General features: G+C 48.3%; 1 protein-coding gene across 1 annotated transcript; it reads left to right on the top strand.

Moving 5' to 3' along the window:
• Positions 1-523: 523 nt before the first annotated feature.
• On the top strand, positions 524-12,725 carry LOC119375058 (uncharacterized). Its single transcript, XM_049411138.1, has 3 exons — positions 524-547; positions 1,698-1,948; positions 12,276-12,725. Exons 1-3 carry the CDS (start codon positions 524-526, stop codon positions 12,700-12,702), a joined length of 702 nt encoding a protein of 233 aa, XP_049267095.1. The 3' UTR covers positions 12,703-12,725.
• The last annotated feature ends 412 nt before the right edge of the window (positions 12,726-13,137 follow it).

Below are 13,137 nucleotides of genomic sequence, written 5' to 3'. Positions count from 1 at the left end.
GAATCGCGCAACAACGACGACCACGCGCGACGGCGACTCGCCATTGTGCTTGTCAAAACGCCAGCACCGCGCATCTCCTTTCTCCGCGGACACAAGCGAGCTGGAACGCTGCGCTGGACGCCATTGCCCGTCTCACTCTCTCACACACGCATACACATTCAAATGAGGTGCGTGGCCCGGGTTTTGTCGGCAGCAGTATAGCAGCAGGTCGACGGCCCCACCAACAAAGCCACGCTGAGAGGACCTGTTATCGTGCCACGCTCTAATCATCCTGACGGATGACAGTGCGCTTGCGCACGCAGAAGAGGGGGCGTGGAGCAGGGAGAGAACGGTGAAGGGGACATTGGCGTAGCCAGGGATCGGGGTTTAAGGAATTCAACCCCTCCCCTCCGAAATTTTTCGATTTTACTTATACACGCGGTGGTGGTACGCAAATGGTGGCTGAAACCTCTCCTTCCCCCCACCCCTCGAAAAAAAAAATTCTGACTATGCCCCATGAAAAAGGGGTGGGACGGGGGGTGTGATGGTTGACTCGCGGCGCGCAAGAGTCAGTGGCGTAGCCAGGGAGGGATGGGGGGGAGCACACCAGGCCCGCGCCCCTTCCCCCCCCCCCGCCCCGAAATTTTTTTTTTGGTATGGCATACAGAGCCCAAAATGACAATCGACCACATCAACTTACCCGGCCCCCACTTAAGTCAAGAAAATGCACCCCCACGCCCCCTCCCCCCCCCCCCCCCCCAAAAAAAAAAATTCTGCCTACGCCCCTGGCAAGAGTGTACGAGCTTGGAGCAGGAGGCACGCGTTGTCTTGAGAGGCGCCTCTCCACGGGCTTAGTGCGCGTTCGGACAAGTACGAAAAGAGAAACATCCCGCTTTATTCGAAATGCCGCTTTACTCGAACGTCTAGAGCAGCGCCTAGACAAGGGACGGACGAGAATATATACATCCAAGCACTGTATGTCTCCTAATATTTGTTCGTCCTTTGTCCGTGTGTACTTATAGACGATCCTGAATAACAAGTATCCTGGGACAGTGGCGTAGCCGGGGGTTGGCACACCGAGCCCGTGTCCACCCCCCTACCCTCGGAATTTTTTTTTTTGCCATGGCATACAGAGCACAAAATGGCACTCAACGACATTTACGAAAGAAATTTCTGCCTACGCCCCTGTCCTGGAATACCGCCCTTGTGGATTTAAGTCGAAGATTAAGGGACGGTTGAATAAGTGCTAGTAGGCATAGGCGTGCGCAGTGTTCTCCTTTGGGAGTGGGGGAGCAAGTTTCACTGTCGCGGGTGTTCTCCTTTGGGAGTGGGGGGAGCAAGTTTCACTGTCGCGGGTGTTCTCCTTTGGGAGTGGGGGTTCTCCTTTGGGAGTGGGGTGTTATCCTTTGGGAGTGGGGGGAGCAAGTTTCACTGTCGCAGGTGTTCGCGCTTTCCGAAAACCATGAAGGGAATTCGTTTCCGCCAGGGACAAATCTGCTTGTCCATTCGTCGAAACGTCGGCGTCATTCCCATAGTTCGGCAACTTCTTATCATTCCCCACAGTAACACCAACTACACCCAATTCTCAATTGCAGTCAGACAAATTACAGCCATTGTAGCCTGTTCTCCTGACTTCACCCTATCCTCCCCAGGAACCTGGAGCGAGAGAGACGCCCTCCAAAGACGGTCGTCGGAGCGTCGCGGCCCCTCATCGATAGACGTCGTCCCCGGCTGACGACGTCGCGGCCGGCGCTACGACGGTGGCGGACCCGGTGCGTCGGCAGGCGGTGCTGGGTCTGGTGGTGCCGGGCCTGCTCTTCCTCATCGCCGGCACGGTGTGCGCCTTCTACGCCTTCCTCGTGGGAGTGTCGCTCGTCGCGTTCGGCGCACTCTTGCTGCTGCTGCCGGCGGCCGTGTGCCGCATCCTCAAGTCGCTGCCCGGCCAGGAGGATCCTGAACACGGACACAGGTCGGCCCGCTAATATAATAATAAAAATTACATTATCTCCCACTAAAGGGAACCATGTGTGAATGCGAAGCAGCGGGGAGATGGTTCGCTCGAGCGGGAGATGGTGTAATTTTTTTTAGGAGCTGGTTCACCAGGTTCTTAAGCTGGGGCGAAGTCCCGCGCTGTAAGCTGCATCCATCCATTCAAAGCGTCGTGGAACGCGAAGAGGAACGCTACGCGCGTCGTGTCTTCCCTCTAACCTCGCCGTTAATTCTCACAGGGCGAGCGGGGAAAGCGGTCGACAGGCGCGCCAGAGGAGGGGAGCGTAGGAGAGGAGGTGTGCGGAGAGTGTTTACGCATGCGCAGTAAGGGTGGTCACGCCGCACACCACCACCACCGGACTGAACTCCGCCATAAGCGGCTTCGCATCTAATTGTTGAGGTTTTACGTCCCGAAACCACGATATGATTATGAGGGCCGCCGTATTAGAGGGCTCCGGAAATTTCATTCACCTAGGGTCCTTCAACGGGCACCTAAATCGAATAAACTTGCCTCTACAGCATTTTACCTTCATCAAAGATGCGGCCGCCGCGGCCGGGATTCGATCCCGCGACTTTCGGGCCAGCAGTTGGGTACCATAACCACTATACCATGCACCACCGCGGGTACAGGTCGGCCCTCTGCACTGCCGATTGTATCCCTAGGCGTGCGTAGGGTTCTCAATTAGGCGGAGCCAAGTTGCCGCTTTATTCGAAATATCGCTTTATTCGAACCTCAAGAACAGCGCCTATACAAGGGAAAAACCAATTAGAGGATACATACAAGCGCTGTATGTCTCCTAATGTTTGTTCGTCCCTCGTCGGTGTGTACTTCTATAGACGATCTTGAATAAGAAATAGCCCGGATTACAGCCCTTGTGAACTTAAATTGCTGTAAAGTAGATAGGTTTGCGAGTTGGAACTGATGCATGAACTTAAATTGAAGTCTTAGGGTTAGTGGATATAGGCGTGGCAGGGTTCTCCATTGGAGGGCGAATGCAGAACCGTGCCCCCCAGCTAATATGGCGTCCGAAAAAAAGCAAGGGACCCAATTACTCTTGCGTTTTCCCAATGGGCAGCCGGCTTCGCTAAAGATATGTCCCGCATCGTGATTGGCTGAAGTATTCTCCTACGCATTTTTTTTTTGCCTAAGACGTTTTTGGGAATACGGACCAAATTTCGCAATGGATGCAAAAATGAAAATGAAGCGATGATGTCGCAACTACCTGCCTTCGGTTCCCGATTTTCCGGGAACCAAAGGATATCAGTAGGATTTCGTCTCAGGAGGGTGCAAAGCCGTGTTGCATAGCGGCGTAGGGGGGAGGGGGGTGCTAATGCAATTTTTGCACCCACTTCCTACGCCCATGCACACTAAACCAGTTTGCACCCTTAAAGGGTCCCTGCGACACTTTTCCAAGTAACCATCGAATGACTTCATTAAAGGAGTTTATAGCCTCACGAATCGACCGCGGCAAAAATTTTAGAACGTAGAGGAGGCCTACTACAAGCAGGTCTTCCCCCCACCCTCCGTCCCATTGCCCCCTTCCCGTTAACCAGGGACAAATAAAGTTGTGCATTCATTCATTCATAGAATCCGTCAAGTACGAGCGGAGTTGCAGAGATTTCTCGCACGCTGTACACTCTAAAAAGTAAAGGAGGAAATGGGGGGTCGAGGTTACTCCTTTAGGGGAGTAACTAACCTGCCACACCCATTACTCCTTTTTGGGGGTAACTGCGAGGGGACGAACCGTTACTCCTCGTAGAAGTTGCTCCTTCAGGGAGTAACTGACTGGAGCAACGGATGCTCTCTGTGAAAACTCCCACGGGAGCAACGGTTACTCTTTCTCGATACTCCTCAAAGGAGGAACGGATAGTCTTTTTCGATACTCCCACGGGAGGGACGGTTACTCTTCTTCAATAGCCCCAAGGGAGCGACAGTTACTCTTTTCGATTACTCCTCTAGAGAGCAGCCGTTGCTCCTTTCCTAAACTCCTAAAGGGAGGAACGGATGCTCTTGGTCAATACTCCTATGGGAGTGACACTTGCTCCTTACAAATACTCCCGAGGGAGGAAAAGATAGTCTTTTTCAATACTCCCAGGGGAGCGACGGTTTCTCTTTACAAGGAGGAATGGATGCTCTCTGTCAATACTCCCACGGGAGCAATGCTTGCTCTTTCTGAACACCTAAATGGAGTAACACTTACTCTTTCCCATTAGTCCCGCAGGGAGGAATGTATATTATCTCTCAATACCCCCATGGGAGCGACATTTACTCTTTCACAACATTCCTCATCGGAGCAGCATGCAGTTATAATCATTCTCAATGACTCTCGATGGAGTAACGTTTGCTTGTATTGAGTGCTCCTCAAGAAACCAGCACTCCAGCTCTCCCATCGGCAAATGAAAAAAAGTTTTGAGGAACATGATTTTCATCGGGTTGCGCCAAGTCTGACACAAATGCTCCAGGAGAGGGTAGAAATCCAGATCTATTTGTGAGAAAAATACTTTATTGAAATCAGTCTGGCTGTTCACTGGCTCAAGATGGTTAGAGCCACACGGACGAGTGACGTCGGCCGCAAGACGCTCTGAACTTTCAGAACTTGACACAGGAGATCGAAGGTCCGCTGAGCTTTCTTGCCGAAAACAATGTTCAGCGCCCAGTATAGCACGATTTGTGTGGCAATGGCTGCCAAAAGGCCAGTCTCCTTAATATCAAGGCCCTCCAGGCGCATAGTAAATTCCCTTGAAGTCAACAAGCTTCCATTGTATGTCACTGTCGGCACATGATGCGTCTTGATGTGGTCCTACAAAAAAAAGGCACATTTTAACACAACGCTTGTTGCTTCATTATTACAGCAGCTGCTTCATGTAGCAACAGATAAAACCTAATGCTTTACGACACACTGACAAATAAATGAAATTGCAACTTATTTGCAAAACATGATTCGGCACTGGAAGGAACATTCTTAACAAGTCAAAGCATTTGCAGTAAGGCTACAGGTTTATCCACAGGTTAGAGACTGGTCTCGTTTACACGGAAGCCAATTAATTGGTTCTGAAAAAAAAAACAGAGGCTTTTGCTGTTTGCAGGCAGCACTCATGCTAGCATACTTTATAAAGTAGAACCCTGCTGATACATTTTTCAAGGCCATGTGCAAAAAGAATGTAGGAGCCAGGAAATGGGAAAAAAAGTAAAAGTGAGAGTCGTAGTGAAATGCACAATCATATCTCAGTGGTTATTGACGAAAAAAAAAAAGTGCAGCGTTGGCTCCTGTACCTTTTTTCCATCTGATCAGCACAATGCGAGCAAATTCATTGTGGTAGGTGAGTTGAGCTGTTAGAATCAATTATCGACTTGAGAGACTTACTTTCCTGCACTAATTATAGATACCCATTGTGCCACGTGGCTCCTGCCATGATAACTTGAGTGTACATTTTTTCCGAATAAACCCAGTGTCTGAGTGGCCAGCACCTCAAACGGTATCTTGAAGCGACCATCCGTCGTGATCCTTTCACATCCATAAACAAGATTATCGCTGGATGCACCGGCGATAATGCCACGAGCAATGACGATCTCAGCTGACCTGCTCAGTATTTTCGGCATAGTGCCAGGTTGTTGTGGCTTGTAAATGGCCGCATGTCTTGCAACAGTGAAAGACCAAAAACACAGCCCTTTTTCCCAAACTTTACCACCACTGCACGCATTGGCACACTCGGCCATGATCTCATCAATCGACAGAATTGTGGAGTTAAGAACTGCATTATCGACGAAAACATTATTGTGATTCCATTGGAGGCATGAAAGAACCGAGCATGCCCAGCATGCTAGCATGACTACAGCAATGACCCGCAAGTAAACAGAGTGCGAAAAGACCATGCCGTCTCTGGTCTTCATGGCCTTAATTTTGCCAACACCTCGCACAAAACACATTTTAGAACTATGTGACCTTACAGATGGCTGTGAATTGCAAAGGATGATTGAATATTTGATGATTGAATAAATGTTTAGGGGGTAAAATAGACTTCAAATCTTCCCGAAAAAAATTGTGAAGTTAGAGAAAATAAGCGATTTGTCGCTTGTTTGACCGTATTTTTCATACTGATGCGGTCCAAGTAAAAATCCTCGTCATGCGGCGTTTGATAGAAGACTTCGTCGTTAAGTAATGAGGAAAGTCTAATGAAGTAATTTTTTTGTTTTAAGGTAGAAAATAATTTTTGAATTTGGCCCTCCGAACGCGCCCTGCATTTCATTTTGTTGCCACTTCGCCGCAAAGCACGTGGTCGCCCTTCCAGGTGACACTCGTCACAGGCAGCGGCAAGATGCGAGATGTATGTCAGTGGCTTGTGAGTCTTCGAAAGTCTTGTCGCGTTGATGTCAGGGCGACGAGTAATGAATTCGCGTTACAATGTGAGCTTGCTTGGCGGGCCCAATGGGAAGTATGGACGCCCGAGAGCAGCCTATGGCGGCGTTGGCACAGTGTGCTACAGGGCCGTCTGCACAACTAGCATACACATATATACCGAAAGAAATAATGCACATTGTATACACTTTTTTTGGGGGTATACGTGTTGTGCAGACGGCCTCTAGCACATTGTGCCAACGACGCCATAGGCTGCTCTCGGGCGTCCATACTTCCCATTGGGCCCGCCAAGCAAGCTCACATTGTAACGCGAATTCATTACTCGTCACCCTGACATCAACGCGACAAGACTTTCGAGCACTCACGAGCCACTGACATACATCTCGCATCTTGCCGCTGCCTGTGACGAGTTTCAGCTGCAAGGGCGACCACGTTCTTTGCGGCGAAGTGGCAACAAAAAGAAATGCCGGGCACTTACGGAGCGCCAAATTCAAAAATTATTTTCTTCCTTAAAACAAAAAATGATTTGATTAGACTTTCTTCATTACTTAACGACAAAGTCTTCTATCAAACGCCGCATGACGAGGATTTTTACTTGGACCGAATCAGTATGAAAAATACGGTCAAACATGCGACAAATCGCATAAGTTCACAATTTTTTTCGGGAAGCTTTGAAGTCTATTTTACCCCTAAACATTTTTGTACTATAATAAACTTTCCTGAAAATCATACTAGTATTAAGATTGGTTAGGGGGAGTTGGAGATAGCACAAGAAAAAATCACGAACATTGAAGAGTTTTGTAGTTTTTGAAGATACGTAGCTGGTAGTGAAACACAAATATTTCGGAATTAATGAATAGGACAACTAAAGAGAACCTCCGCGATAGCGCCAGCGTGGTTTCAAAGCTGAACACAAAAAAAATAGATTTTATACACATTTTTCTATTAGGCAGGGTTTAACAAATACAAGCGAGCATAGAGGGGGCGCCATGATCGTCAAAATTTTTATCGAGCAAAAATGTTTTGCCACAATACTCTATGTGGCAAAGGAAAAAGGCACAAATTTTATCATCAAAATTTGCGATGTGCGAGCGCCACGTCTGGGACACTTGGCATGGAATGACCCAATAATAATATCTGGGTTTAACGTCCCAAAACCACGACATGATTATGAGAGACACCGTAGTGGAGGGCTCCGGAAATTTCGATCACCTGGGGTTCTTTGACGTGCACCTAAATCTAAGTGCACGGGCCTCAAACATTTTCGCCTCCATCGAAAATGCAGCCGCTGCAGTCGGGATTCGATCCCGCGACCCGAAGGTCGCGAGATCGAATGACAGGGTCAGCAGTTGAGTGCCATAACCACTAGACCGCCGTGGCGAGGCTTATCCATTGAAGGTGCAACTAGCAACTGAGCAAAGAGGCTTATCCATTTGAGAGGCCTGTTTTATAAAGAAACTAACTACGAGCAAGACTTCGATTTGGGCTAGTTGGTACATGCTTAGCTGGGGAAAAACAGCGCAAAAAAGGACGAGGACGCAGGAACACAGTACACTGTACGAGCGCTGAACTTACAACTGACATCTTTATTGCACCAACCGCTCGTTTTTACAGCGCATCAAGCCGAGTACGCCATTCCAATCACATTGCCAATCAAAATCATCAGGTATGCAAACTACATTGTCACTGAAAGCTATCACATGTACATGAATTTCACGTTCTGTTTTGCCGTTTGCCTTCTTTAAAAATTGTGTGTTCTCAAAACAGAATTTGAAATCGTGGAAGCGTTTTTTATCAGGGAAGCAGGAGACACTTGCATCAGCAAGCCATCTATTTTGCTCACTCACGCTGAGATTCAATATCTCAAAGCTTTCATGTAAATCATTTCCTTTACTGTGTTTTTTGTTGGTCATCCTCTAATTTTCCATCGACTTACTCTCAATCATTGTTATCGCGGAAAGTGAGCCTGCGCATCGAACATGGATTGTTTGTTGTTGTTTTTTTGTTTTTTTTGTTGCTTGTTAATCCTTGTTAGGAACTGGTTTGTTCATTTTATCTGAGTGTGAAAGATTCATGCGCACGGTGTCATTCATGTACACGTGATAGCTTTTAGTGACAATGTAGTTTGCATACCTGATGATTTTGATTGGCGGTTTGATTGGAATGGCGTGCTCGGCTTGAGCGCTGTAAAAACGAGAGGTTGGTGCAATAAAGATGTCAGTTTTAAGTTCAGCGCTCGTCCAGTCTACTGTGTTCCTGCGTCCTCGTCTTTTTTTTAGCTGTTTTTCCCCATCTAACTAAAGTTTTTCTGAAAGCGGTGTGCAACAAGCAGACTAAGTAGTAATTGATAACGATACTACTACTCACGGGACCTGGCTGGTCACTCGAGCATTTATTCTTGCTCTATTTTCGATCACGTCCACTTCTCTAATGTCTACAGACACTTGGAAGTCTTCGTCGAAACGCTATAAAAATAAGAATGCCAGAACTCAGAAGGGAACTACGTAACACACGGATGAAAAGTTCGGAAGTGTCGTGGTTGCAATGCTGGCCAACAAAGATTCACAGCCTATAGACTGTTGCCACAAGCATTCATACTATTTATATATCCCAAATTTCCGCCATAGCAAGTGACAAGCGCGACATTTTACTACATATAAAATTAAAACACACTATAACGAGGTTCGACTACTGACAGTGTCGGCTACCCATACACGTGCAGCAGCGCTAGATGCCGAACACTACTGGAATTGACGCCTTGCGTGGCCTCGAAGAATGATATCCTACTCAACAGAAATAACGTTCACGTTTTCTATGATGAAAGAAGTGAGGGCTAAATTCGGTGCATCAAGGCTTAGATGGGACCAAATTTGGCAATAACGTAAAATTTAGCGCTGCCGGATTTTTATATAAAATGGACGATGCTCAAAAATGTAACACAAAGCTGCAGTAATCGATGACAAACGCTGCTGCAACCGCTACAACATGACGATCAAGCACTCACCGTTAAGCCGATGATGGAGACGTCAACTTCAGAGAACATGTCCAACTCCTTTATATGTTCCATTGAATCCCGCCCCATCCACGGCTCGTCGAAAGTGATGACGGCATTTCTGTCGCCGTATGTAACGAGGCACTTCGATGACATTGGGCGACAACGGCGCAAGACAAAGAACAGTTCTCAAGCCTGCTTCGGCACACGCACTCGCTCACACATACACGGTGTAGTGTCTCTACGACTCGATTGCTCTAGTCCTGAAACACCCAAAAGTGAAAAAAAGCCGGTGATTAAAACAAAACGAACTTATTTACTGATACACCAAAATAGGAAACGTCCACGCAGCTCAAAAGGTTCGCTGGCGACTGATGTTTCCCGGGCCCGCCGGATCGGATTCTCCTCCTTGCACCACAAACACACACACACAAAAACAACCACCGACACTAGCATGGGCGTCAGCAGGATTTTGCCTTGGGGGGTACAAACCCGTGTTACATCGCGTCTGGGGGAGGGGGGGGGGGAGAGAGAGAGAGCTGGCATAGCTTGGGGTGAAGGGGGGCCAAGTGCCGGTGTGGCTTGAGGGGAGCAAGTGCCCCCTGCTTACGCCCATGGACACTGGTGCACGTGTCCCCCGTTTTATGGCCCACTTCGGAGGGGACAACAGTAGCGGTTTCAGTCAAGCGCGCTTTCTATGTTCCAAGGCCACGGACACGGGGGCCGTATGCTAGACGGCCTTCGCTACGCGTGGCTCTTGCCAGCACTGGAAACTCCAAAACAAACTGTCCGCGACACACGGCACGTATCCACGTGCGGTCCTCGTGGCCATGACTGCTGATTTATCAGTAGCTCTACTGATGTTTGTAATTTCTTCTGACTCAGTGAAAAGGTGACGGAATCTACTGCTTTTTGGTCTTTTTACAAAAATGAAAGAACCTCTACGTTTTTTTACTAAGTTTACATTAATGTGATATCACCAGACAAACAAGAAATTCCTTTCTTTGCGATGTTCTCAAACGCAGCACTACTTTTGACTGACGAGCCATAGACACCATAGACTTTCATACAGTAAGCATAACAGGAAGCTCTATGTCATGAGCAAATACCAGCAAGTCGTGAGACAGAAATCTGAATGCACAACGCGCCCCACAGCTACGAAACCACAAGCAATATACTATCTGGCTCTCGCGCCAGTGCCCCATACCCCGTGCGAAGAAGTATGGACCCTGGAATAAAGGAAGTATGGGCCACGGTGCACCGGCCTGGACGTATACATACCGTCGGGCAAACAGGGCCCACCTCCACCGTTCAATAAAGGTCATCCTGTCATCTCTGTTAACAATTTTATTTTAGTTATTTATTCATCCACTTATTGCTTGCAAGAAACGAACGAGCATCGTTACGGCCACTAATATACATTTTCCAGGCACTGACACTTCGTAATGCACTTAACGTAAAAATATGCTTAGTAGTGAAAGGAGATATACCCGCTCACCCCCTCAACCCCCCGGCTCCCTCCCTCTCCTTCACGAGGCGTGCGGGAGTAAGTGTTGCCATTCGTCCTCCCGTTCCTCTCATTTTGACGAAGGACGAAGCAGTTACCCTCCGAACTTTGCGCACGGCACGCATGCTTCTGCAGTTCGTCCTTCGAGGGAGTAAAGCGCCCTTTTTCGGATGAACTGCGCAGTTACTCCCGAAAACTTTTTAGAGTGTAATTGCCTTCTCACTTCTCTTGTCCTGACGAGCACGCTGGAATTTAAGCAGGGATAAAGCCCCTCTACCTTCGGAGTAGAGGGGCTTTAAGCAGGGAGGGGTGACACAGGGGAAAGAAGTTACGCCACGCGTGCGTCATGACCTTGAGCACTTTTTCATTTTTTTTTCTTCGAACGCGCAGCTCACTTTCAGTGTGATCGCGAGCGCGGGCACGTGGCAGCCTCTTGCGGCATCCTGGGTAACTACGCAGCTCACGATGCTCAAATCAGCCAATTGCCGTGAAATTGGGTATGTGGAGCGGTCATTTGGGTATATGGCATCATTTGTAGAAAGAAGAGGGAAAGATTTCTAGTTGACCTTGAAAATTAATATCAAATTCGAGGCCGCGTGCTGTGTTATAAGGTTTGGCTCGCGTGTTCTCAGAAGCCGCGACTACCGATCGCCAGCGTTTTCTGGCCATGCTGAAAAAGTGTTAGAGGGCCCCTTTAAAGCGATTTTAAGCAATCAAAACACCCTTTTGCCAGACCATAAGTTGCAAAAATGGGGGCGAAAGGGTGTTTTACTTGCCCAAATAGCCTTTTCGTTTGCGTAAGGGTTAATGGTTTACTAAAACACCCTTTAGGAGGTAAGGGTGTTATGGGTCATCAAAACACTTGTGGCCCATACGGTAGGAGTGCCAGCTGATAATTGGAACGGGCTAATTTAAAAAGCGTTGTATATGAGGCGGGTTTAGAATAACAGATCTGACTGGTTTAGGGCAGCATACAAGCCCATATAAATTTAGCCATATTCTGTGAATCTTTATTGTTTAATTATGCGAAACAGGAATATCCTCACCGGCACTGAACGGCGCCTCAGAATACTATGGCTATATACAGCACATGGTCGGTGTATAGTTGTGCAGTCCGAGCGCTCTGCGCATTTGGTGCTTATATGATATATCTCTGTGTGCATGGTTGGGTGTGTATGTGCAGCATTGCATCTTTAGATGCTGATTTAATTGTTTTTTTTTACCGGTAACGTTTATTTTTCTGCTTTTCAGAAATAAGGTGTTTAGAGGATTGGTAACCTCCCATGTCACGGGTGTTTTGATTCGAGAAAACGCCGTTTTCCTAGGGTTTGAGGGTGTTAGTTATAGACACGGTAAAACCCCCTTAAGGGTGTCGAGTGGTTTACTATGTACACGACTTATAGTCAAAAGTATTGCACTTAATCGATATGTTACCTGCCTGTCGTTGCAGAAAAAAGGAGAGCCAGCGGAACATCGCGCGCGATCACCGGCCGGCCTACGGATCCCGGTACTCCGCCGCCTACGTGAACCCCGCCTTCGAGCCCAAGGAGGCCATGGTGGAGGACGACGACAACTGCTCGGGCTACGCACGCGTCAGCTCCATCAGCTGCAGCAGTCTACACCAGGGCCTGTACAAGCCGACGTCGCAGAAGCCGTGCCACCTCAATGGCGCGCCGCCGCGCAAGTACGCCAGCACCAACAGCCTGGCAGCGGAGTTGCACGAAGCGTGCCGTTACCAGCGCGGCGGCGGTGCCAGGGATCCCGCGAGACCAGTAAGCCACGGCTTCCGGCACATAGAGTTCAACCCCGAGTCGCCTCGCTTCGGAGAACAGCCCCCGAGATACTCGACCGTCGTCCGAGAGAGTCCGCTGATTTAGCGCGTGCATGACACGACGCGCGCTTGAGAAGAAGAAGGCGGGCAGGGCAAAGGAGTAGTGACATGGCATTTTCGAATTTTTGATTTCCTGCTTTCTGCGTTAAATGAAAAACTGTGGAACTGGTCGCATTTACCACTTGTTGCTACGTGTCCACGCTGCTCCGTTTCAGTGATGGAGGCAGATGCGTACCACCTGATATAAACATGTCCAGGCTTACAATCGCAAAGCTTCCGTCTCCTATGCTGCAAGCAGTCCCTGCTGCAGCGTTAAGACCCATAACAACAAATTCCACAAAATACTGCTTCAATTCATACACAACATAGGCCCTACAGCTCACGTAAAAGACATGCACGCACCAAGAATTATGCCTTAAGGGCGTCTTCATAGTAATAAAAAAAGTAAAGACGTTACGTTTCCGAGTTTAAGATCGTTTTC

Source organism: Rhipicephalus sanguineus, chromosome 11 (assembly GCF_013339695.2).
Source record: "Rhipicephalus sanguineus isolate Rsan-2018 chromosome 11, BIME_Rsan_1.4, whole genome shotgun sequence".
In the NCBI taxonomy this organism is placed as follows: Eukaryota; Metazoa; Arthropoda; class Arachnida; order Ixodida; family Ixodidae; genus Rhipicephalus; species Rhipicephalus sanguineus.
This window is presented reverse-complemented; position numbering and strand designations above follow the sequence as displayed.